Source organism: Haliotis asinina, chromosome 8, assembly GCF_037392515.1.
Source record: "Haliotis asinina isolate JCU_RB_2024 chromosome 8, JCU_Hal_asi_v2, whole genome shotgun sequence".
Lineage (NCBI taxonomy): Eukaryota > Metazoa > Mollusca > Gastropoda > Lepetellida > Haliotidae > Haliotis > Haliotis asinina.
Genome location: NC_090287.1, coordinates 21436377 through 21464197, shown reverse-complemented (window position 1 = coordinate 21464197; position 27821 = coordinate 21436377). Strand labels below are relative to the sequence as shown.

Here is a 27821-nt window from a genome sequence, read left to right as displayed (position 1 = left end):
TTGCATAAATTTTTAGCAATCATCATGACTCCTGTCATGAGAGGGAGATATGGACTTGTTTTTGGAAGTCAACTTCAGTTTGGAACTTTCATTAAGACATCAACTGTAATTGTTTAATAAGAACAAAAAAAACTAGGTAGGACAGGGCAGGTACTGAACAGTTAACTGGCTAAGCATCAAACTAATAGTTTTAAGCAACAACAAACTAGTCTAGATTATCTGAACTAAGGGCCCAGAAGCACTGCGTCAACAATGTTTTCTAAATTCACTGCATACTTGAGATCATTTGTGCATCAGGGCAAACACTGGTTTTATCGCTAGTTTGTCATCCACAATTATTAGGCAGAAACCGTTTCATTACCAGGCTGGGCATGTTGACAGCAATGATTTGTATGAGTAGTTGTTGACGTATCAGACATTCGGACACATCCACATGATTTACTGTGCTGGTGTGGCCATTCCTGAGTGGTAATTTATTCAAAGTTTTCCATTTTCCGTTTTTGTGTATTATTTTTATTTGTAAAATTGTTTTTCATCATTGACTTGCATGGCGCTCAGCTTAAATGTGGTGAGTCATGGAAAACTCGACTCAATCTAGTGTGTATGAACTGGGTATACATGTTTGTATGTGATGAGGTAGCCTAGTGATTAAAACATTCACTGGTCACACTGAAGAAATGAGTTTGATTCCCACTTGGGAACAACAAGGTGTCCCAGCCGTGATATTGCTAGTAAATTTCTAAAAGTGGCATAAATATTAACTCACACTCTACGGCATGAACTCTAATTATGAACTGTTGGTATTGTAGAACCTACATGAACTGTATTTGTGCACTGATCTGGAGACAAAGACCTTCAAGCCCCTGTCACCCCATCTCTTATTACTGGACATTTGGATACCGTAGTGGTTAAAGTGTTTGCTAGTTAATTTCGAAAACCTGTTGTCAGTTTGCCACTTGAGTAAATGTGTGAAGCCCATTGATGGAATTTTGCAAAAGAGGCATAAAACTAAACCTCGCTCACTCATCTAACATTAATGACTTGGTTTAATAGGAGGCACAGCAGTTGGTACAGGACTCAATACAAGGAAAGGCTTTGCTGAGATGGTAGCAGCTGAGTTGTCCCAGTACACAGGTAAATTTCCCTGTATGCCTGTGGTTGTCTTGGTAACCGCCGTGTGCATGGTTACCTCCCTTGTCACTGCCTCATATCTCTTGTTGACAGTACTGTGTGAAGCAAAAAGGTGACATGTTTGTTTTCACTATACCTATCAACATTAATCTTTCTGATTGTCTCCCAAGTTTCAAGTCTTGCTTTGGCACCCACTAACTCTTCAAATCCACCATGTATATTCATTGTGAGTTATATTCTGATGTTATTGTAGCACCATGAGCATTCACAGGTGCATGAATACAGATGCATAAAACATGACCATTACTAAGTCTGTTATGTTATTATTATCCCCCACAACATGTATGTGGAGGGTATTAGACTGTTCTTGTGGTAGGAATACAACATGTATGTGGAGGGTATTAGACTGTTCTTGTGGTAGGAATACAACATGTATGTGGAGGGTATTAGACTGTTCTCCTGGTAGGAATACAACATGTTTTGTGGAGGGTATTAGACTGTTCTTGTGGTAGGAATACAACATGTATGTGGAGGGTATTAGACTGTTCTTGTGGTAGGAATACAACATGTATGTGGAGGGTATTAGACTGTTCTTGTGGTAGGAATACAACATGTATGTGGAGGGTATTAGACTGTTCTTGTGGTAGGAATACAACATGTTTTGTGGAGGGTATTAGACTGTTCTTGTGGTAGGAATACAACATGTATGTGGAGGGTATTAGACTGTTCTTGTGGTAGGAATACAACATGTATGTGGAGGGTATCAGACTGTTCTTGTGGTAGGAATACAACATGTATGTGGAGGGTATTAGACTGTTCTTGTGGTAGGAATACAACATGTATGTGGAGGGTATTAGACTGTTCTTGTGGTAGGAATACAACATGTATGTGGAGGGTATTAGACTGTTCTCCTGGTAGGAATACAACATGTTTTGTGGAGGGTATTAGACTGTTCTCCTGGTAGGAATACAACATGTATGTGGAGGGTATTAGACTGTTCTTGTGGTAGGAATACAACATGTATGTGGAGGGTATTAGACTGTTCTTGTGGTAGGAATACAACATGTATGTGGAGGGTATTAGACTGTTCTCCTGGTAGGAATACAACATGTTTTGTGGAGGGTATTAGACTGTTCTTGTGGTAGGAATACAACATGTTTTGTGGAGGGTATTAGACTGTTCTTGTGGTAGGAATACAACATGTATGTGGAGGGTATTAGACTGTTCTCCTGGTAGGAATACAACATGTTTTGTGGAGGGTATTAGACTGTTCTTGTGGTAGGAATACAACATGTTTGTGGAGGGTATTAGACTGTTCTTGTGGTAGGAATACAACATGTTTGTGGAGGGTATTAGACTGTTCTTGTGGTAGGAATACAACATGTATGTGGAGGGTATTAGACTGTTCTCCTGGTAGGAATACAACATGTTTTGTGGAGGGTATTAGACTGTTCTTGTGGTAGGAATACAACATGTTTTGTGGAGGGTATTAGACTGTTCTTGTGGTAGGAATACAACATGTATGTGGAGGGTATTAGACTGTTCTCCTGGTAGGAATACAACATGTTTTGTGGAGGGTATTAGACTGTTCTTGTGGTAGGAATACAACATGTTTTGTGGAGGGTATTAGACTGTTCTTGTGGTAGGAATACAACATGTATGTGGAGGGTATTAGACTGTTCTTGTGGTAGGAATACAACATGTATGTGGAGGGTATTAGACTGTTCTTGTGGTAGGAATACAACATGTTTTGTGGAGGGTATTAGACTGTTCTTCTGGTAGGAATACAACATGTTTTGTGGAGGGTATTAGACTGTTCTTCTGGTAGGAATACAACGTGTTTTACAGCGGGTATTAAAATAGACTGTTTTTATGGTAGGCATACAATCACCATGCGAGTCAGAAGTTGCATTACAAGCAGGCATAATATATGGGAAGACATTTCATGATCTTTAAAGAGAAATCAAACAAAACTGCTTAATTACTGAATTAATACTAAAATTCTAATGTGACCTATTTTAAAGCCCCACAAACAAGCAGTCACTCTGACTGTATTACCAATTCTCCATACCAACCTACAACCTCTTGTTTCTCCTTCCATTGTAGGGTTGTCTTTCATTACTGCCAGCAACAAGTTTGAAGCACTTGCTGCCCATGATGCCATGGTAGAGGTTCATGGAGCATTGAATGTGATTGCATGCAGTTTGATGAAAATAGCCAATGACATCCGCTTCCTGGGGTCTGGACCTCGATGTGGGCTGGGAGAAATCTCCCTGCCAGAGAATGAGCCTGGGAGTAGCATCATGCCAGGTGGGTGATGGGGGTTGTCATTCTGAAGTAAAGTAAGTTCTTAGTAACCTACAGACTTGTCCAAACAAAGGGAGTGAGGTCAATTTTACGCTGCACTCGGCAATATTCCAGCTAAATGGCGGCGGTCTGTAAATAATCAAGTGTGGACCAGACAGTCAATTGTTCAACATCATGAGCATCATTCTGCGCAGTTGACATGTCAACCAAATCAGCGATCCTGATCACCCAATCCCATCAGTCGCCTCTTACGACAAGCATAGTCGCCTTTTATGGCAAGCATGGGTGAAAACGTGGTGATGGCTGAAGACATATTCTACCGTGGATCTTTATGTTTGTCAACAAAACATAAGTACTAGAATATGTATTTTACTGAGAAAGTATAGTCCCAAATATAACATGTATTAGAGTTGACCACTTCCTAAATGGCTTTGTGTAATATAGCTTTCATGGGAGCCATGCCAATTTATTTTTATCAGAGGGGTACACAAAGTCTGCTGTTTATATTATCAAATGTCAGACTTCCATTTTTGTGGAAGTTGCAGAGGCTGTGCAGGTTGTCTGTAAATACATTGAATCATGCATGATGCATTCAAATTACTGATGTTTTGCAAATGCAAATCAATGGAAGGGAGATAACTCTAAAAATGTTTTTCTTATGTCATATGCAAAATCTAGCAATGGCTACAAAAAGATTTCCCTGGCATTCCAATAAATGAATTTTGACAAAACATTCAAATATAGTCCCTGTGAATTTTAAGAAGAAGAATTACACCGCAGTGACTTTACTAAGACAGAATTTGTGGGGAAAAAAGCAAGATGCAAGACTCAAATCATTTTATTCACACAGGTTGGCAAGTGTACGATCAAGTGTACGGCAAGTGTACGATCTGATACCCATGCTTCCAACAGTTCAAAATTAACATTGAGGTGTTTGGTAAGATAAGTACATTGGACACTGGTCCCTCGGGGCCCATGAATTATGTACCCTTTATGTTTATTTATGTTCCCTGAGAGCAAGGTTACATCAGCCAAAGTCACCCCTCATGACCAGTGAACAACTTTTTCTGGGTCCCAGTGGACCACTGAAAAACATATTTATCTTTCCAAACACCTCAATGTTAATTTTGAATTGGTTGAAGCACAGATAAAATCAACCTGTGAAGGTCCTGGGGTAGAATAGGCCTTCAGCAACCCATGCTTACCATAAAAGGCAACTTTGCTTGTCGTTAGAGGCGACTAACAGGATCGGGTGGTCAGGCTCGCTGACTTGGTTGACACATATCATCAGTACCCAAATGCGCAGATCAATGCTCATGTTGTTGATCACTGGATTGTCTGGTCAAGACTCGATTATTTACAGCTATATATCTGGAATATTGCTGAGTGCGGCGTAAAATTCACTCGCTCATTTGCTCACTCACAGGTAAAATCTGTTTGTAGCCATCACTAGATTTTGCAGGCGACATGAAAAAGGGATTTGAGAGTTATCTCCCTTTCACTGGATTACATTCGCAAAGCCCTGGTAATTTCTGTAAATCATACATGATTATGATTATGTTGTTTGAGATGATGAGTAAATACCACGAAGTAACAAATGAGTTTGGCATTCCCAATGGGGTACAAAGAAATGTTACTCACTTGTAAGCAGGGTACGTTGAAAATAATAGAAGAGAGCTCAGCCAATCAGAAACAATGTTAATGTGTGATGTAGGATAATTGTTTCAACTGGTATGTGTAGTAACATGATTTGCTAAAGATCCATCATCAGGAGTGGTCACTGTTGGGTATCTGTGCACAAAACCATCATCAAGGGTGGTCACTGTTAGGTATCTGGGTACAGAACCATCGTCAAGGGTGGTCACTGATGGGTATCTGGGCACAGAATCAACATAAGGGGTGGTCACTGTTGGGTATCTGGGCACTGAAACATCGTCAAGGGTGGTCACTGTTGGGTATCTGGGCATTGTTGGGTATCTGGGCACAGAATCAACATCAGGGGTGGTCACTGTTGGGTATCTGGGCACAGAATCAACATCAGGGGTGGTCACTGTTGGGTATCTGGGCACAGAACCATCGTCAAGGGTCGTCACTGTTGGGTACCTGGGGCAATATGGTGTGTATTTCCTAGTATTCATAATTGAAATTCTTATTCAGTGTCCAAAATACCAATTTCCTGCTGAGGGAAGTATTTTATGTGGTATGTTTTTTCTTTTGACATAACAGAAGTTTATTCAGTAGTATTTGTGTCATAAGGCCTATGATACAGTTGACAAATACAATATTACATGCGATCATATAGAGTCCTGGCTCGATTATACTTGTCACAAGCAAAAATACATGGTTCTCATCCTCAGTAAGGTTATGATTACAAAGTTCACAGATAGGGTTGATTGCCACTTTGTCTTTATTGGCTCTCAGATTTTTCTTAGCTGATGTTCGTGATATATGATTCTCTTTGTTATATATTCTATTTATCTCATGATGCCAGTTTTGGAGTGATATATCTTTGATATACCATTTTAAAAAGTAGGGATATTCCATTTTTCGAGCATACGACTAGCAACTGCCAGTGAGTGCATAAGAGAAAAAGTAATATATATCCATACAGATGAAACATTTCCAAAGAGATAGAATAAATTGTCACATTTTCCCTTCATTTCCCTTCATCATCTGTTTCCTCCTTGGCTTGATCATTTGCATTTTATCAATCTTGTAAATCCAGTATCCCCCACTTTTTTAGAATGGCATATAAAGTAGGTGTGGTTTACAGACAACTGAGGTCCTGAGGGTTCCTATGTGAAAACCATAACTTAAATGAATCGGTTTCACTACTGCCTTATGTTAATTCTGGCAATCAACAGAATAATTTACCGTAGATTATGGAGCCCAAAGAGTATGATGTGGTTTTGAGCTTACCATGTATTTGGTATCATTTGTTCTGTGGTGTACAATTTATTTGGTAGGCATGGGATGAACCTAGGGGTGCATTATTTCTTGTCATGATGTAATGTACTGCAAAGTATTTTGAGTTGGGGATCAGCTCATAACAAATAATAACTTTTAATCTTCACAAAGACAGGAGGGCCTGTGATGATCGTATATGTTGAAGATTTGTTTCTCCTTTCTAGGCAAAGTGAACCCTACCCAGTGTGAAGCTATAACAATGGTGGCAGCCCAAGTAATGGGCAATCAGGTTGCTGTATCCATCGGAGGTAGTAATGGACACTTCGAGCTCAACGTTTTCAAGCCCATGATCGTGAGGAACGTACTCCAGTCAATACGTCTGCTTGCAGATGCAAGCCTGTCCTTCACTAAACACTGTGTCATTGGCATTAAGCCAAATAGGGAAAGGATAAGCCAACTGATGAACGATTCTCTTATGTTGGTCACGGCTCTCAACCCTTACATTGGCTATGACAATGCAGCGAAAGTTGCGAAACATGCACATAAGGAAGGAATGACCTTGAAACAAGCAGCTCTTGACCTTGGTGTTTTGACGGAGGAAGAGTTTGATAAATATCTAAAGCCTGAGATGATGCTAGGTCCCAAGTGAAAGGTTCTGTTATAACTATTGTGTATGATAGTCAGAAATGCTGTGTTCATGATGGTATTTGGATTTTGTTGTCAATGTATATGGGAAAGTGTTATTTTTGTTGGTATAGCAACTGAGGTTGTAAAGAAAGTTCTCACCTGCTGCTTTGGGATTATTATCTCTGAAACATTTACTGTACAGCAAAAGAAATGCGATTTTTGAAAAAACATAATCACATAAGAGTGTTTGAGTTTGTTATAAAACTTCACCCAACACAGTCCCCCTCCCAAAGAAAACCCCATTGTTGAGTTTCTTGTTGCTGTTCAGTATATATTTTTAAGGTGTGTAATTTCTTCTGTATTTCAGTTTGTTATTACTGGCAGAAAGTGGTATTCTGTTTTCTATATAGCTTATTGATATATTATTTTAAGTACGTTCTCATCAAATATGAAGATGGACTGTGTCAAACATCAAGACAATCAATAAGGTAATGATCAAGAACATGTTGAATGAACAAATGCTTGTGTATATTTGAAAGGAAATCCAGGAGGGACACATAGACATAGATTCGAGAGAATCATAATGAAATGGACAATTTATAATCAAATATAAAATACTTTTGCATTTTGTTTTTCCATGTAGGCTCATGAAAGATGTGTAGAAGGACATGGGGAGGGTCATCTGAAAATATGACAAGTATCAGAGGAGTGTCATTATTTTCAATATGTTAATGCATCCTTAACCTGGCTCATCTCGGGGGAGTGAGTAGCCAAGTGGTTAGAGAGTTCACTTGTGTAATTCCTATCATGGGTACAGTGTTGAAGCCCTTTTGTGGTGTCCCTTGCCGTGATATTGCTGGAATATTGCTAAAAAATAAACTCACTCACTCACTCACTCACTCACTCACTCACTCACTCACTCCTATCGCTGCTTGTAATTATCAGTAATAACTGGTCATTTGTCTCTCAGGATTTGTAGCCATTAACAGTTTCAGGGAAACACTACCAAACAAGGTATGCACAATATTTTCCTTAAAACATTCCTGTGTTTTTTGAGGTTAAGGTGACCTTTGTACCATGATGTTCCAAAGAAGATAAGGGTTTGAACACTGTGTGATTGCGTGTATCCTTTACTGTAACAATCTGTGAAACTGGACTGTACCATGAACTGATACTGATGGCTTAATTTCCAACTTAGAGGTCACATGCAACAAAAAAAACAAGCAATTAAAACACTGTTATCACTTCTTCATGCAGTATAAGTTACATTTATGATTATGAAAAATCAAATGAACAAAATTATAAGAGTACAATCGTGAATCAAAAGTGCAGTATTTGGTACTTGGGTTTACTTCTGTCGAAATGAAGCACCAGGGAGACGGAACCCAGTCAGAGAATGTAGATTGTGTGTATATAGAGATGATCTCTTTGATTGGCATTTTAGAAGTTTGGCGAGTAATAAGAAAGTATGATTTTTTTTTTATGAATAACAGCTTTTGTATTGTATATGATGCAACATATTGGTATGGATTCATATACCGTTATAAAGCAAAACGGTTAAAGAGATGTTGGGTTTTGTAAATACATACTGTCTGTATTTGCGTATGATCCAATCAACAAATACTGAGCTGGTGAACTATTGCGTGGCTGGAAAACTGTCATTTGTCTAAGTACAAGTTTCCAGTTTCCGTCCGATCCAGTCACCCAAGAAAAATGGATGCAGTTTGTTTGCAACCCACATATGAAAAAAACATGTCATATGTACATGTATCACATTTGCTTGTCTGTGTAATTACATACTGTGACAGGGACAGAACCCAGGTGCACGGGCCATAAATCAATGTATTTTGTTTGTGGTGTAAAACCTGATATGTGTGAAGTTCAAATTGCATGTGGTCATTGATTGAAGTTGTGTATTGCACATTGTCATTAGCAGAGAGGCAGTCAGACATATATGTGTCAGTAAACAGACAATGCGTTTTTTCTGTGACTAAGACTGTTTGTCACAATCAACAAAATTTTCAATTTGGTAAAGATATGTATTAAATTATTTCACTTTTCAAATCTGGAAGTATGAAACCATTGGAATTTTATTACTGCAGACAGAAGATGCTTGTAATCACAAAGAAATATCTCTTGTACTCTAACTTTGCCCGCTGCAATAATCCATCCACATATCACTTGCTGAGTTTTATGAGTCACCTTCCCAGTTCAAGCTGTGCCAACCAAATCACAGCATATGTGCTATGGGTGCAGTGCAGCTACTGAAACCACTTTTTCCCTCAGTGCTGAGGAAAAATAATATTGGTGAATTGTTTGAACTCCAATTTCATCGACGTTTATTCATTGTGTTATTTTTCAACTTTATGAGTGGAATTTGCGTTTTTGATAATTTGTTCCTGTAAGTCCACACGGAAAAAGATGTGCAAAGTTGGGTCTTGTATTGCATGTGACCTTTAATGAATGAACAGTATGGAGTAATGTCAGGGTATTTACATAGATACTGACAGTTGGGGTGTTTATTGGCCGAACAATCAAATTGCAATACACTATGATTTGATTTCTGTCTGACGCTGATTGTACATGCAGGTCCTGTTTTGACATGCTAAATTTTACTATGCTTTCACTCAGGGACCATTCATGATTTGTGGCAAGTTTGGGTGAAGATGGTTTTAAGGGGAGCGGGGGTGTAGGGGAGGTCACCCATTTTGTTCAGGGGAAGTTGAGGGGGTCATCCTTGTACACATTCACAAAGTGGGGGCAGCAATTTTGTGCATAAAAATATGAAGAAATTTGGTTTCCAAATATGGGAAGAGGGAGGGCGGGGTCATTGATTTTGTACATGACATGCAGTGTGTGTGTGTGATTGTACATGCTTCTCCTAAAAAAATCATCACACCCACCCCCCTTGCCATAAATTATGTATGGTTCCTCACCATGTTTAGTGGCAGCCATATTGTAGTCAAGATAAAAGTTAGATAACTAACAATGTGAAAGAGAAACCCTAAGTCAGCGTCAACAGAAAACCTCATTTGTGTTTATATTTATGTTAAAGGATGTTAATTTCCAAGTGAAACTTGTTATGTTTGGGGTGGGGTGGGTTAGTTTTTTTGTTGAGAAGTTTAAGGTCCAAGCTTTTAAACTGACTTGAGATATGCACAATGCATGAGAGGCAATCCTTAAATGGTTATGGCTCTATTTTTATAGGTACAATGTACATTTTATATTGATGTGTATTTGCACAACAGTTCATAAGTACAGACAGCATTGTTTTGTGGTCTACTTTAACTGATGTAATAGTAAACATGTTTACATGTTGAGAATGAGTCATAACTCTCATGGAATATATATGATTATATTTTTGTTTATTGTTCAAGAACAGCTATCAGTGTTTATCATAGTCATGTCATGAAAAAAAATAAGCAAAGTAGGGAGTGCTTATCAGATAAGTCACCTTGGTTGAGTTTTATATATGTTGACCAAAGTTCTCTTCTATGACAGTTTACATGATTTGTTTTATCATAGGGCATTAAAAAAGGCCTTTGGTTCAGTATGATGGATTACACTAACACATACTACCGACAAGAAATAAGGGAACTAGTGAAATAATAGCGAATTTGAAACTGCTTTAAGTATCCACTAAATCAATTTTAGGCGTCAAGTTCAATATCTGGTGTGTCCATCATGTTGGGCAACACATTCACGGCACCTTGATGGCATGCTGTTAATCAATTTCCGGATGGTTGCCCGTGGTATTGCCCGCCATTCCTCTTGGAGAGCTGCACCAAGCTGGGCCAGGTTGGCGGGTCCTGGGTCCCTGGCGTACACCCTTCGACCAAGAACGTCCCAGAGATGTTCAATTGGGGACAGGTCTGGGAACTTAGAGGGCCAGTCCAATGTCTGTATACCTTCTTGTCGGAGGTAAGCGGAGACAATTCGGGCCCGATGTGGTCTGGCATTATCATCTTGGAATACAAAATTTCGGCCGATAACTCTAGCCAAAGGAGCCACAACAGGACGCAATATTTGGTCAACGTATCGCTTACCAGTCATGGCTCCGTTAATGATGACCAAATCTGATCGTCTGTCATGTGTATCCCACCCCACACCATGACACACCTATACCTCCATATCGATCATGGTCAAGAATTGCGGCTCTGGCATATCGCTCCCCGCTCCGACGCCAACAACGTTTTCTGCCATCTGTGAATCGTAGGCAAAACCTTGACTCATCAGAGAACATGGTGTAACGCCAGTGGCGCATAGCCCGTCCCTGATGCTGCTTAGCCCATGCCAATCTTTGGCGCTTATGGTGAGCTGAAAGGGTGACACCCTTAAAAGGCCGTCCTGCTTTCAGACGAGCTTGATAGAGTCGGTTTTTAACAGTTGAGGTTGAAATGCGTATTCCAGTGAGTGTGCGGAATTCTCTATAGATGGCAGGGGTCGATTTAAACCTATCGCGTAGAGCAATTAACGTAATGAGGCGATCCTGTCGTGGTGTCGATTATTTTGGTCTACCACGCCCAGATGCCAATGGTATTGTAATACCAATTACCCTGGCTTCAGGTAGCAACCATACATTGATTGGTTAACTTACGAGACTCAAATTAATTGACCGAACTCATAAATGCTGTAATTTGTCATGTAATCCCAGAGAGGAAAACACATCTCAGTATCGCATAGGCACTCAACCACACACACGATCCTCCTCTGCCATACCATGACATCAAGAGATTGACTTTTTAGCAGGAAGAAATGCTCAGAGCAGCAGGTTTCAAGGGCTGAAGACCAATAAACGGCCCGAACTAACTCGTCGGCACATGCGCGAACGCTTGACGTGTCGTGTCTGATCCAACTAAAATTTGATGCACTGGAGACGGATACACTTGTCAGATGAGTGCAGGGTGCATTTGCGGATGGTAGATGTTAGAGTGCGTGTCTATAGACAACAAAACGCAAGATATGCCGCTAAACCAGACAACTCTAGAATGTGGATGGGGATCAATGATGATCTGGGATTGTGTATCTTACGACTGCAAATTGGATCTTGTGACAGTCAGAGGGAACCTAAATGGTCAACAATATCAGGATGCTATCTTACGTCCAGTTGTTATTTCTCATTTGATAATCGCCCTCTTTGCACACAGAGCCATGACTCTGCCTTGGCCAGCTTGTAGTCCGGATTTGAACCCAATCGAGCACGTTTGGACAACCAGGAACCATGATACGCACGCGTGTTTCGCAAATTATGCAATACATAATTTTGACATAAAAACGAAAATATTTCTTCTTTAAAATATATTTCAGAACGTACAGAATGTTTCTATTTGGTTTAGTTAGCACAAGTAAATACCTTCATATGTCACATTTACGTTTTTGTTTTCTTTCTCATCCATTATTCCTCAAAGCTTGTATGTTACCTTTTCGTGAAAAGTGTACAATCTATTTATATGATTTGGAGTTCTCACGTGGGTTTTAGCATGGCTACAAGCTCGCCTGAGAGCAGAATGTCCACCTCGTAAAACGGCGGACCCGGCTTCAAGAGAAATTACGTCTTCTACTGCTAGAATATACAATTTGATCAGGTTTTGGACGAGAGTTGTCGTCATGTAAGTAAATGATCAATCATGTTCAGGTTTTTCAAAGCCTTCTTTGTAAATATATCTATCTATCTGACTATCTCGAAGTACCGATTCATAATATTAGACGTTTTAGCTATTTGGTGATATTTTTATAAAAATATTTTTGACAGTCATTCAATATTTAGACAAGTCTAGGTGATAGTGCTTGGTGACGTCACTGCCATGAAGGCTAGGTGTTCTGTTGACTGGATTAAATGAATGTGTGAAGTCTTGCATTGAACGAGGATTCTGTCATTGTGATAAACCTCCCTGAACATCACTCTTCACTGCTCCGTTTTGCTTCTCGTCACAACTACCAGCATCGTTCATTTCGGTACTCCCCTCGTTTGCCCTCTTCTTCTTCTTCTTCCACAAGTTGACAAGTGATGCGAGGAACATGAAGATGCAAGCGATGATACCGGCGCTGAGCCACATGACGGCGATGCCCACAGCTAAAGCTTCCTTGTTGTAAAGCTGACAGAACTGGGCTCCCTCCGTCCCTCCCCACAGCTCACAAGCCGAGTCGACCACCACGCCAACTACCAAGGGTGCCGGAATAGTACCTGGAAAATGAACTGATCTTTATTTCGGATCCGAAATATCATCTTTGATTAGCAGCTAAATAAATATCGATCCTATAGTGATAGATTTCCCAAACCCATTGGTGACCATGGCCTCCCGTCAAGAAGCACTAGGGATAGTTCAGTGCAATATTAAAGCGAGACACAACATACTGAAAATCTTTTACCTGAATAACACATCAAGATATACCTGAAATTCTATTCAAAGCAGCTTCAAAACAAATTCCTGCACCCACATTGACTTGCATCTTCATTGGTAGTCCTCACATACAAACACCATCCGACTTACCTATCACCCTTGCAAATATCATCTTTATTCCGAGGGCAAACGGCTGAATATCTGGATCCACACACCTATCCAAGATATGTACACATAATTATCACATCGGAAATTGCATCGTAACAAGTAGACACATACAAAATCGTACCGACGATTCATTTACCAAAGGTATAACACACTTGGAAAATTTCCAAGAAATGTCTACATTTTCATTTCGTTTCGTAAAAGGCAAAATATTAATAAAACGTTCATGTGGAAGGATCGCAGTAAATCAGACTGACCTTTCTGGTTCCAGGTCTACAGGAAGTCCTAATGTCGCTTTGTCTAAATAATGCGCAAAAGGGATATCTGGCTAAATTATTTCTAAGTGACTTTTAATAAGTAAGAGAATGTATGTTGCTGTTACAGTGTCAACCCGTGTGTCCTGAATGCAGCGACTGGACCACCGGTCCTCCATGTCGTACTATTTAAATGGTCACCGGATTGTCTGGTCCAGAATCGATTATTTACAGACAACCGCCATATAGCTGGAAGGTTGCTGAGTGCGGCGTTAAATTAAAAGTTTGAAAGTAGAGTTTGCGGGGAATGGTAGTCAATGCAGAACGCGTACCGAGGGCAGAGAACTGTTCACGAACACAATGGCGGACCTTCCAGAGTGTACAGACAACACTTGTCCCAGTGCAGACCAGCAGCGTTTATTGACGAAAAGAACGCTCCACCAGTCTTCAGTGCTGTACCACAGGGTAATGACTAGAAAATGGACCACCGATCTTCGATGCAGCAACTTCTTATATGTACCGTGGTTGGGGAAGAGGCCACTTATCTCAAAAGCTGTAGATTGTTTTGAGGCCAGGTAATGGGTTACCAGTCCTCTGTACCCACCAATCGGACCACCAATCCTCACTGTAGTACCTTCCGCAGTGTGATATGTGATGAAGTCAGGGAATAGGCTACTAGTCTCCTGTCCTCTGTAACCACCATAGAGATCGGACCACCAATCCTCACTGTAGTACCTTCCGCAGTGTGATATGTGATGAAGTCAGGGAATAGGCTACTAGTCTCCTGTCCTCTGTACCCACCATAGAGATCGGACCACCAATCCTCACTGAAGTACCTTCCGCAGTGTGATATGTGATGAAGTCAGGGAATAGGCTACTAGTCTCCTGTCCTCTGTAACCACCATAGAGATCGGACCACCAATCCTCACTGTAGTACCTTCCGCAGTGTGATATGTGATGAAGTCAGGGAATAGGCTACTAGTCTCCTGTCCTCTGTACCCACCATAGAGATCGGACCACCAATCCTCACTGTAGTACCTTCCGCAGTGTGATATGTGATGAAGTCAGGGAATAGGCTACTAGTCTCCTGTCCTCTGTACCCACCATAGAGATCGGACCACCGATCCTCACTGTAGTTACCTTATTCAGAGAACTAAGGGCAGGGAATGGGTTAATAGTCTTCCAGACAATTCCTACCTGAGTGTACTCAGAGCAGTTAACGTGGCACTGATGAAGATAGCGATGTAGATCAGGAACAAGCATGGCATGACGAGGTACACTTGCCAGCAGTCGGTGGTACATTTACCAGCGGTGGCGGTGGCAAGAGCATCTGTCACAGTTGTGTTGAGACCAGCTGCTATACAGCTGCAGTTGGCGTATGTCTGCAAAACAAGGACCCAGTAGCAGCGCTAGCTTCTATAGGGAATGTAGGGAAAGTCATAGCTTTGGGTAGGAAATTCAGTCACAAGGAAAAAAAATCATGAACTGACAAATAAGTATTGATAATGTATTTATTCAACTAGCCATGACAGTATTTTAATCAATAGCACTACCTAAATGTCTCTGAAACACATCTGAACCATGTCTGAACCCAACTCACAAAAAATAAGTATTCATTCCATCATGAACACCATGAACAGATCACAACACTATCCTCTGCATCAGCAGTACATAAATTGCCTGAACATGATTCATGCAGCCGAATATTCCATCCTTTGAGAGTCTGAGTCACAGACTTTCGGTCAGCCACTCTGTCCAAACACAGATAAAATAGTGTATAAATAAAATATACACTTGGAAAAACATGGCGCCGTTGTGCAAAGCGACCTTAGCACTAAGGCGATCGGAACTCCGATACCTTAACATAGACTTACGACTGCCGTAGCGTTAAGGTTGTTTAGTACAACCTCATCCTGGACTTTTTTCTGATCACCCCGCCACCATCCACGGATAGTGCAGAAATCTCAACATCATTTTTCTGTTACAGGGCCTAGATTTTCGAAGCTATCTTAGCGCTAAGATAGTCGTAAGGTAAGGATAATTGACGTACGACTGTCTTAGTGCTAAGAGAGTCCCATGCCCAGGATGCTAAAGTTAGTGCAAACATCTCCACATTAATTCATATTCTAGGACAAACATCTTAACACACCTCCGTGTACGTGAAGTTAATTGTTTCATCTTCTCTCACACACTTGGTTATTCTGAATAAATGAAATATGCCATAATATATTTGCTTTTGAAGGCCGTTTTCTTCTATCAGTGAAAAACATTTCGCTGATGAAGGAAGCATATTTATTCGTATGGCGACAAATGATCTATTTATCGAGTGACTGAATCTATGCATCGAGTGACTGAATTGTGTGCACGGCTCTTTCAACGAGTGAGTATCCCAGCAATACCATGACGGGGGACACCAGAAATGGGCTTCATAAATTGTACCATGTACCCATGTCTTTGGTTTGACGGGCGAACGCTTTAACCATTAGCCTACCACACCGCCCCCAAGGCTCTCTGAACAACATCCCGGAGAGGGCATGCAACCCAACCCAACCCAACCCAGCCGTGCCGTGCCGTGCCGTGCCGTGCCGTGCCGTGCCGTGCCGTGCCGTGCCGTGCCGTGCCGTGCCGTGGCCTTGCGGAATGTTGATTATTTATATATGTAATTACGGCAGGATTTGGTGTGGTATGAATCTACTGATGAGACAATCCCTACCATGACAGTCCCATCGCTGCTGCTGTCCAGACAACCTGCGTGGCAAGGGGAGAAGTAGACAAGGCCGTCGCTGCCACAGACAGGACTAAACGGTTGACCTTCACACTGGCACCGACCTTGACAGGACGACAGAAAGCCAGACACATCGCTACAACGAAAAGAGTCACTGTCAACATTTGCACACAGCCGGATGTTCATGGCGGCGTCAGCAGCAGCTAGATGACGATGCGATGGTTTGGTGTCTACGAGCATATTGACCATTTCGAGGGCCGGGGGTGTCAGGAATCTTCTTCGTTTGGCTAGGATCATGAGTTCCTGGCAACCTCAGTATTTGGTACGGTATCTGTGGTGTTCAGGCAGCACATCTGTCACGGTCAAACCATTTTCAAATGTTTTATCTTGTTTTCTTACAGAATAGCCACTAAGTACCACGTGTCCTTTAAACAAATAATTAAAGATTTCAACAGGATCATTTAATATCAGATTCACTGTGACATTTACACGACAAAACAGATCATTCATATTCCTTGTTTTATTAAGAACCAAGTGGGACTGAAAAGGTTAGGAAAAGCAAAACAAGCTAGAAAGAGGACATTCCATCCAAGTGAATATATCTAAGTCAACCCTCTAGAATATGACGATGAGGAAACTGCAACAAGCACCTACCGACGGACATGTCTGTATACTTTCTTTGGTACATAAGTATATTTACATCAAATCGCGACATAGCTTGACTATGCTGTGGTAACTGGGGTTTGAACTCATTACGCCCTTATGATGATGTAACAATATCCGTACCTGTCACCCGGATATGGCAGATCCAGGCCTATCATTCTGACATCGGGGCAGGCAGCAAACATGGAGAAACCGAACACCAACACGAACAGATAAAGCGCGGTGGTCACCCTCTCCATCCCTAGTAACTCCAGCTTGAAAGTCTTGATCAAATATCCAGCCAGTATGTAGCCGCTGGAGCCAAGTATAGCCTTGGCGCCTGGAACACATACCGAAAATTATTGAAAATTTATTAATTTTATTTGTTTCACTCATTACTCACGTATTAAATGTGAACATTAGCAGAACATAACTCCATATTCAAAGACAGGTGAACAGTTAGTACTTTGTCAAGTCAAAATAGCAGCAATGCATGCATCAGTGCATCGGGGCATTCTACTGATCTATGAAGTTAGAAAGTGGTGGTCCATGCTGTCCCAACTTCGGACCACCCTTTCTTTCATTTCAGCAATGTTTGTCAGATTTTTGTTGTTTTGTTGTTTGTCAGTGCTTGTTGAATTTCGGACTGTAGATGTACTTTGGACGCTGATACAAAGACTTTTCAGTTCGTTTGGTCCAGAATTTCAGTGTATTAGGCAACAGCTACACAGAACTTTCCTCTGGGAAAATCACATTGTCACAGTAACATTTCTATGCTGAAGCACTAGCTCAACCTTCGCTCCTTTTGTTCAGGTTTCATGATTGGTGATAGAATTCCTCGACTTTTCTGCCAACCCATTGCATGCCGCTCAGTTCTAATCGTCTCCATACAGACAGCCACAGTTCCTCTATCAGTCATATCGAGCCTTAAGGTTTCTATACTCCCTCGTGTGTTTCGTGTGTTTCGGGGAGGGGGTCAAATGTAACACTGCATTTCACTGCACTGCACTTCATTGTGTGTGTGTTAGTCTTTGTATTATTTTTTGGGCATACCAATACAAGAAGTTTAAACCCAAAACAATTAAAATGTCGATGGAGATAAAGGATTAATGTTAATTTTCAACCTCAATTAATCAATCTTTCCACATTCTATTTTGATTTTATTTCGAAAATATACAGACTTTTACATTTTAACCTTCTTTGTTACAATTGCCCCATCCACATTTTACAACTGACCCGAGCACGGGTCAGTTGTAACACTAACGGTCACTGCATTTGATAATAATAACTTTCTAACGACGTGACAGATATGTTAAATAATAACACCTGAGGCTTAAAGCCAATGTACTTTTGTGAACGGTCGGCAAGTATCGCATTACAAGAAAAGTGTTAGAGTTGACCCCGGGCTTCCCTACAATATGTGCCAAGGTACCGGGCTCATCCCTGCATTAAAGTTCGGTATAACCTTGCTCACCAAGACTAGTCTCTATTCTTTGATCAGTCAACTACAGTACACCAAGCCTGCACTGCTATGCTGGGACTCGGGATTGACTATACAATACCTATTATGTAGCCCGCTGTTTCATAGTCCATGTCGAATTCGTGACTGCAGTACTTGAAGATGAACATTGACATCCCAGCTATGGCCACTCCTTCTATAGACGACCCAATACTGATAAACACAAACTCCAAGTCGAATATCTGAAATAAGAGAATACAGTCCTATAATGATTTCGAAATTCCTTAATATTTGGACTGAAGTAATATCAAGAACGGAACGCTTCCTGTTTTGATTTTGGATCCCCTCAACGAGGAGAGGAGCAGTTAAATCAGGGAGACTTTATGTTCTAGATTATAATTGTCCCTGCAGATTAAAGAGCACCGTTGTCATAGGTGTGATAATGTATAAAACATTTGTAGAGCGCCTGATGCCTATTTCAGTGCTTACTGTTTCGGGTGCTCAGTGGTGATAGGGACAAAGCATGCACAAAACCCTGGTTGACTCTGGTGCCTTTCTACAAGGTTAACAATCACCTGACTGCCTTATCCCACCGGGTACCCACTCGCCGTTGGATGAACAGGGGCAGTTATACATTCACTTACCTAAGATGATGCCACGAGTGCTTAACTGCGAGGCAGGACCGAGCTCCTAGAACCTCAAAATGCCAAATACAGTCACCCATCGGAGGACAGCGTTGCTTATCTTCAACTGATCTATGACCTGGGTCTCCTTTCATGAAGCACCCTTTACTAAGCTTAACCGTAACACCCAATCTTAATTACGATCATCTTAGTGTTTTGCAAAAGGAGACCCAAGCCCTACGACAAGACCACATATCACCACCGATGTATAACAAAGTTACGAATGATACTTACAAGCTTAAAGAGGGCCTTCAAAAAATCTGTTATCGTTTTCTTGAGAAACTGAAAAATGTTTTGAGGAACCTCGTCCAGCTTTTCTGCGTCCAGTTCTTTTTGTTTAGGACTGTCTGAAATGGTGGTCAATCAGTCAGTTAGATAGTGTTGTTTAAGGTTGCATGCAGCGATCCGTAATCATCAGACCAGTCAGTTCAGTTTCCGTGCATTTGAAGTGTTTTTTCAATCTATGTAACAGTACTTTCTATAAGTGCATTTACAAGCTGGTGTGATGAAGAGGAAACGCCTTTTATGGTTCAAGTGTATCTATTGCAATTAAGAGGATGTCTATTACTGTTACATGATCAAAATGACAAGAGCATTATTGTTTAAGCCTTAATGATCCTTGACCTAGAGAATACTTAATTAAGCATACACCATATAATGACTCACTTGGAAACCATTTAGGATATCCTGAGATGACAAGGGAGAAAACCATGGTGACGACACCACACACGATAAAGCCGAACCACCACGCCCCAATCCAACGTTGGTCTCCGGGTCCGAAAGGTAAACTGTGATACACAGACAATGTAACACTAAAGAACTGGAGGGGGTGGAGAAGTCACTCACAGATAACTAACTGTGTGCTGTCGTATCTGGGCTTCCAGTATCTAGTTTGTCTGGATTGTTTAAAGATTAATATATGAACTTTGTGGATAACAAAATCGATTATTCGTGAGAGCGACTTCTGTATCTATCAAACACGTCGCTCTAACGAATAAAAGCAAATTCTATCCATAAAATTTGTTCTATATTGTACTAAAATGCCACTCAAAAACATATCTAAAGATTGCTGTGATTGTATAAGTTATGGGGAGTTTTCAGAAAGTACAGAAGTTGCCCAATTACCTCAGAGGTCCTACAGGGAAAGAATGAACTATGATACACAATATAAAGAAATATTGAAACATGTTTACTTGCTGTTTTACAATCTGATTCCCAGTGACACTTATACGACCTACGTTTTAAGACTTCCTGCATCGCTGAGGACCAAGTGGGATTGAACAGTTCAAGAAAAGCAATGCATGTATATGATTGGCAGAGGACAGTCCATGCCTAGGGACACATCTAGGTTCATTCTCATCAGTATCACAATAGAACAGTTCATCCTGCAAGAAGCACCCGCTGACGCACCTGTCAGTGTCTACCCTATCAAAGTCCACGTACAGGTGGAGGATCATTCTTCCTCCAACTAGAGCACTCATGGCAGCACCCACTGTAGTCATAGTGTTGATTACACCTGAAACAAGTGTGGTAGACGAATAATTTAAATCCCCAACAGGTCAAACACCTTATCACCAGCACGCAGACAAGATGACGAGTATATGTCTGACACTGGGACCGTGGGTTCTAATATATACTTTATTAAGAAAGAATAATCCAAAATAAGGCAAAAACGATTCTCTCTTAAACGTAAACGGTTGGATTCTCTAATAAGTTAACGTAGCGCGTTCATTTTGAGAGTGAGTGTAGTTTGTAAATGCATGCTCCAAACCCTTGTCCATAGTCACGTGGTATATATGGAATGGTATAATGATATTCCGTATCATTAGCATGTGTTTATGAGTCAGTATCAAATGGGGATGATACTAGGATCTGCCACAAGCACATACAAATGTCAGTTCTTCACCTGAAACAACACGTGAACCATTCGTAACTACTCGCCTCTTTCCGTAACCTGCAAGAAGGCCATCTGGTTTGCCGCAATGACACGAATAGTTACGAATGCACGTGAACAAGTGAAATTTGGTTCATACCAAAACGAAGTAAATATCGGTATTGTTATTGCAGAGCAGTACAGAATTAATAAGCCACAGCTTATTAGTGGCTTCGTATTTCGCGGTGCAGGGCTGCCTTCTTCAGATGTGCAAGGATCCGCTGATAGTTCTTTGAGTTCTCTGTCTTCCCTATATACTGCTCGTGGTCGCCGAAGGCCTGCGTCAGCCCGTCTTCTATTCACATATCCACTAGCTAAAACAATATAGTGAAAACATGCGACTCACCGATGAAAAAAGCTGACTTAGCAACCGGTGCATTGTTGTCAATGTAGGCGACCCCCAGCGTGTAGAAGGTTGTACTCCCGATACCACAGAGCACTTGACCCGCCAATAGCATCGGGAAGTAGCTCATGTGACCTTCACCTTCGCCAGCTCCAGCCACGCTGCTGTTCACAGATGATGACGAGTTGGTGGGGCAGATTGTAGACTGTTCGTGTGATCTGTTCGCAGCTGAAACCACTACTATCAATAACGTTGTTATGCTAAAAGTGCTTTATGGTTCAACATCTTTATTATACAAGGTCACAACGTTTCGAGACAGATTCTAGTCTCTTCTTCACCTCACCTGAAGAAGAGACTAGAATCTGTCTCGAAACGTTGTGACCTTGTATAATAAAGAAGTTGAACCACAAAGCACTTTTAGTTTGATTCCTCCAACTTCTAAATGCCTTTGAAACAACGTTGTTATGCTTTTGTCTCCAACACAGGACTCCAGAGTTTTTAGGACTTCTCACATGGATTTCTATCACAATTGATGCTGCCTGACCTTGACTCGCTTTCGGAAAGGCATGTCAAAGTTCACGACAAATCCGGGACTTTAATATCCAAATATGGTATTTACACATACTTAGGAGTTGAGAGAATTGTGTGAGAATTGAGGGGAACTACGGCAATGCTTCGAGGTATCCGAGGCTCCTTAAATATAATGTCAAGAACCAGGCTTATACTTTGAGACAAACGTACGTTCGACACTCCAGTGTTCGACGCAACACTACGCTGTTGAATGAATCCAAATCCCATTTAGACCTATAGGTACTCACCATGGCTAGGGGCTGTGTATGGTTCCAACAGATAATGAGGTAGCGAATTGAGCGTCAGACCAACACCAAACAGGAAAATGCCTAGCGCAAGTCCTTTAGCCTTGTTGAACTTGCTGCCGATGTAGCCGACAAACGCCACGCTGCAGGAGTTGCCCAGGTCTGAGGACGTCGCCAGGGTGGCGCTGATGGTACTAGGCAGGTGGAATTGCTTCTCTATCTGCTCTAAGGCCGTCCCTACCCACCCAGATGCGAAACCCATGGTGAAGTACAAGATGACAAGACAAGGCATGAAACAACCCAGGTTGTTGAACCACTGTAAAAACCTGAAAAACACAATACAATGACCCAAAGCCTCCACGATCGCCACTGTGGATACACAATGATATTTCATTTAAAACTCATTGGATGCGTCACACAAACATGTTAATGCCTTGTTTCAGGCTGTTTATAAAGTTTCGCTTTCAAAATTGGAAAATTTACTCAATATACCCTCCGGTTACAGTCTTCTGTTGAACTTGTAACAGTTTTAGTCGACTTTTCATTCGTTTTATGTCGTGCTGTCATCGTCAGTCAAGGGGGAATTAAAAACATCAACAATGCACTTATCTATGGGATCCTAGAACGCCACAATGCCCCGTCTAGGATTCGATACTTATCATGCAATTGGTGAACATAGCCATTTGGTTATACTCCTTATTTCCTTATGGACTTCGTTTTCATTCTGTTCAGTAGGGCATGGTAACTTCTATAAGCCAAAGGATTCCTTAATGATTAACAACATAACACGAGGATAATGACTCAGGGTGTTTGACACTGATAACGATCAAGCATCCAGATCGAACTGGAATCAGTAACCAGACAGTGGAAAACCTTGCAAGGTGGTAGTATAGACACTGACCCAGTATGTACCTGAATGTTCCTGCTCTTGTTTAACTGTTTATACAAATAATTATTTATCTATAAATTTTAAAAGATGCTTACTCAGGGTAGATGTGTTCAAGCTTGTCTCCTTATGAAAATGCATTTCTTGTTAATGTGAAATTGAAATTGACAGATATATACATTGACTGTAATAATTCAAGTTCCTGAATCAACAAGTCGGTTTGATCAGACGTGAGCCCCCTGAACCAACGGTCACCATATATTACTGAGTTGTTTGCTGATGGCGGGCGTACACACTTCTACCCCCATCCATCATCCCACTGTAGGTACAGTTCTTACTACCCGCATGATAAAACCCTCAGGTACCCCTGAAGCTTGCCAGTCTACACCCAGATTGTGACCTGCGTTTAAAGCTGGTACGTCGTACACAAGACATGCTACTGGATGCAGTGCTGCTGAAATCATATCCCCGATTTAACCCCTTCTTTATCTTTATCATTCCGGGTGTAGGAATGGTTTATCGACTCGCTAGCAACATCCCAAGTTGTTTTTCACGGTCATCATCCCAACTCAGGCTTAAGGGGAACTTAGCCAGACCCCTATTATAACATTTCTTTAGGGTTGTTTACCCTGGTCTATTTGACCCAGGTACATATATATGTCTTAATAGTTATCCGGACGTGTAATCAGGGTTGGTTTCCATGGTTTAACTGTGCCCAACTATACTACTAAAAAAAACCCGCATAGTTGAAAATTGCCATCAATTTATACACTTAAGGTTCAGTAATTCAGGACAGTTATGAAGAAAAACCTGAATGAACATTAAAGGTCCAATGCTGCAAGAAACTGTACGTCACAAATGACAAGGTTCTTAGGTCAAGGTCGAAGAGCAGTCAGTATCTTGTGTGGCCACCACTAGCATCAGCGGTTGCTTGGCTTCGGCATCCCGCAGACTGAACCAGATTCCGGATGAAGTGCCTGGGAATGAGTTGGTACTCTTCCCTCAAGGCCACAAACAGAGCAGGTAACGTCTGTGGTTGAGGGTCAAGCTGTCGTACACGACGATCCAGTTCTTCCCACAGGTGTTCAATAAGGTTAAGATCCGGTAATCGTGATCGCCAATCAAGAACCTGAACGTTGTTCTGGGCAAGGAAATCCCTGGGTATTCTAGCTGTATGAGGCCGAGCGTTATCATGCTGAAAAATGGCGTTCTGGCGGTTCATGAAAGGAAGGACATGAGGCCGGATGATTTCATCACGGTAACGTCGAGCTGTTACATTGCCCTGGGCTTGAATAAGATCTGTCCTGCCACTGTATGAGATGTCTACCCAAACCATGACACTTCCTGCACAAAATTTGCAGCGTAGAGTTCGTTACCACGTCGATATACATGTACTCTTCCGTCGGGGCGTCGCAGTATTTAACGTGACTCATCACTGAAGATAACAGTTCTCCACCTTTGTAATGACCATGGGAGATACACCACTGCCTGCGTTGTTGCCGATGTTGACGTGTAAGGACAGGTCCTCACAAAGTTCTTCTGGAACGAATACCAGCTTCACGCAAGCGGTTCCTCGCAGTCTAATCAGACACTGTTCTGAGTCCTGGCACTACCGACGTTGTGGAGGATGCTGTAGTGAACCTGTTCCGCAAATGTCGAAGCCGAATAAATCTGTTCTGAGCGGGCGTGGTCACACAGGGTCGACATGACCCTGGACGATCACGTGTTGACCCTTGCTGCTGGTAGCGATGCCAGTCTTGCTGTGGTACTCTGTGACACATTCAGTTGCCTTGCAGTCGCAGACTGAGACTACCCAGCCTCCAAATGACCAATCGCATTATTGCGCTGAGCCTCAGTAAGTCTAGGCATGAGTTTAAGACCACATTTAAGGTTGACAACTGTCGTAAGAGCATTGAACCCCTCCCGACTTTTATTGGAAATGATGCATGGAATGTACGTGCAAAAGAAAACCCGTGAATTTCTTCCCGTTCACAGTTTATTCAACTTATTGAGGAAAACAGATTTTGGTGCGTTTTGGTGAGTTGTTCTCAATGTCAATGGATTCAAACTCGGAAATGTTTGCAGACAGCGTTGACCATAGATATACTGATTACATAGACAAATTCGAAAAGTTACATGGAAAAACACCACCCTTTTTTGGGGTTGAGCAGTTTACTTGCTATATAACGACAGTGTAGTCCCTGTTAGTTACCTTGGTTTAAAAGGGCCCCAGCCATACCACAGCTCCCGAGTTTCACTGTCTTTTTCTTCTGTATCCGTTCTCTGAAATTGTGTGAGTAAATCCGAAAAATTAAAGCAGTCGATGTACGATACACATTTCATGTCCTTATCGGAGAATACCAGAAGTGGGCCTCACACATTGTACCTATGTGGGGAATCGAACCCGGGTCTTTGGCGTGACGAGCCAACGCTTTAACCTCTACCACACCGCCCTTGCAGTTATGTACCTTAATAACAATATTTTGTTGATTATTGTTTTCATTGTTTAGGATTCTTACGATCCTTTCTCCGGCCTCAGTCTCCAGTATAATGATGGAGGTGGCGTTAATCCAAACTATATTCTCTCAGATTTAAATTTGGGAATGGAGACGACTACGTTCAATATTAGTATATATCACACTAAAACGTTTTGTTATTGCATGTATAATAAGTAAATATATTCGACGTAGCCATTGGGACTTACCATTCTGAAGCACGAATCAGGCAAATACACCGAAAAGTCGGTCAGTTTCTATAAGCCTTGACCCAAGATCCGTGTCACCCTTCCAGGCCAGAACATAGAAGTGCCTGCAACAGCTACACTTTGAGTAAACAGAACACCACAAGACGGGGAGACAATAAGGCCTGTTAAAGTTAATTGTCTGTTTTACATTGCAGATCTGCCGCAAAATGTCGCTGCCTTCAGTATCTTACTCATTTTTTGCCGCTTTCTAAAACTCAAATTACATTTTGGCACATGTCACTCATTGTGCTTCAGGGGCCCCTATCACGAAGCACTAAGGTGATCGTAAGTCACTACGGTGACCTTAGCGAAATGTTAAAGAATGGGAGTTAAGGTTAACCTTAATAAAGGTTGATTCGTGAAAGGAACCCAAGATTTGCATGGGGCGGTTGGGTAGCCTATGTTTAAAGCATTTGCTCGTCATGCTGAAAACCCGAGTTCGATTCCCCACATGAGCACAATGTTTGAAGCCCAGTTCTGGAGGTCCCCGTCGTGATATAGCTAGAACAAAAACGTAAAACCAAACTCACTCACTCATTCGCAACGACGTGTTTACATGGCCACTTTGGGTTTGGACCCGTCCGATCATTCTTAAACCCGAACTATCTGTGACTAAATACGCCAGAATCAATAATATTTTGTAAATAATTATTAAAATCCAATTCATACAGTTTCTGAGAAAGATATGTAAAACGATACTGTTCTTATCAGGTCCTCCTTGATAGCCTAGGGACTGTCATCTGGGTCTGTACCTTGTGTCTGCCTGTTCTAAGATGTCCGTAGCCTAGATACTACGGCATTGTGTTCGTGATGGGAACCCTATATAGGTAATGCAGCACCTTCATGGACACTGGTACACATTGTTTTTTACCCCCCAGCCTGTAACATTCGAGCTGGATAACTGCGGTCTGATAACAATCACCTCTAGAGCAGACAAATGAGTGGATGATAAAGGGTGCCTGGTACCTTCAAGAGAATCAACTGCCGGGTGCCAGCTCCAACAGATATTTCCACTTGTGGGCCGTAATGGAGTCATTAGTTCTGCTCTGCTTGATAATGAAAATGAAATAACACGTGCATCTGTGAAGACACGGGTTGGAATGTTTGTCGTAAGAGGCGACTAACGGGATCGGGTTCTCAGGCTTGCTGACTTGGCTGACACGTCATCGTATCCCAGTTGTGTAGTTCGATGCTCATACTGATGATCACTGGATTGTCTGGTCCAGATTCGATCATTTACATACCGCCACTATATAGCTGGACTGGAGCTAAATGCGGCGTAAAACTTAATTCACTTACAAAGGGTAAGCAGGCGTCTGGATGAGTGTCCCTAAACATCCACTGTTAGGGTACGTGGGCGTTTATTGCCTGGTCATCTTCAGTTACAAACCGTGTTGTGAAATCACATCAGTAGATAGTTATTATTATTATTGATAAGAAAACAGAAACAGAAACATGAATCTCACAAACCGATTCATTCATTGATCTACTTTTCAGCCAGTCCGAATTTTCTGGTGTGAACGTGAAAAGAGACACTACAAACAGCTACAGTTATACTTCATTTCCTTGGTTTGTTTCCTGTGAAAATCGTAGTTACTGAGGAATTTTAATCTAAACTTCTGTATTTTTATGGCGAGGTTTAGGCGGCATGACCTGAACTAGGACGTCACAGACTGCCGCTGTTTGAAGTTGTCCTACAATGATTCACAATTCACCTGGCCAATTGGTTGCTCCTGGTATGTGATTTTGGCGCCCATTAAGTGTATTCTAGCTGCCCAGCCTCGTTTTGAGATTCCCACGATAACCAGATTTGGACGTTTGTCGGGGCACGCTGTACGACAGGGCACGCTGCACGACGTG

General features: G+C 41.6%; 2 protein-coding genes across 2 annotated transcripts in view; one reads left to right on the top strand and one right to left on the bottom strand.

Annotated features, from left to right (window-relative positions):
* The window catches only part of LOC137293558 (probable fumarate hydratase, mitochondrial), a 31418-nt gene extending 20997 nt beyond the window's left edge, over positions 1-10421 (top strand). The window contains exons 7-9 of the mRNA XM_067824184.1: positions 1054-1134; positions 3238-3441; positions 6570-10421. Of these exons, the coding sequence (XP_067680285.1) occupies positions 1054-1134; positions 3238-3441; positions 6570-6994 (710 nt within the window). The 3' untranslated portion in view covers positions 6995-10421. The remainder of the gene's footprint in view (positions 1-1053; positions 1135-3237; positions 3442-6569) is intronic.
* A 1834-nt stretch (positions 10422-12255) lies between these two features.
* LOC137293557 (solute carrier organic anion transporter family member 4C1-like) lies at positions 12256-26039 on the bottom strand. Its single transcript, XM_067824183.1, has 13 exons — positions 25923-26039; positions 25431-25501; positions 22336-22658; positions 21521-21745; positions 20652-20757; positions 19908-20029; positions 19476-19588; positions 18662-18800; positions 17244-17439; positions 16446-16593; positions 14930-15114; positions 13464-13528; positions 12256-13156 (listed from the first exon to the last, which is right to left on the bottom strand). Exons 1-13 carry the CDS (start codon positions 25923-25925, stop codon positions 12846-12848), a joined length of 2007 nt encoding a protein of 668 aa, XP_067680284.1. The 5' UTR covers positions 25926-26039; the 3' UTR covers positions 12256-12845.
* Positions 26040-27821: the final 1782 nt, after the last annotated feature.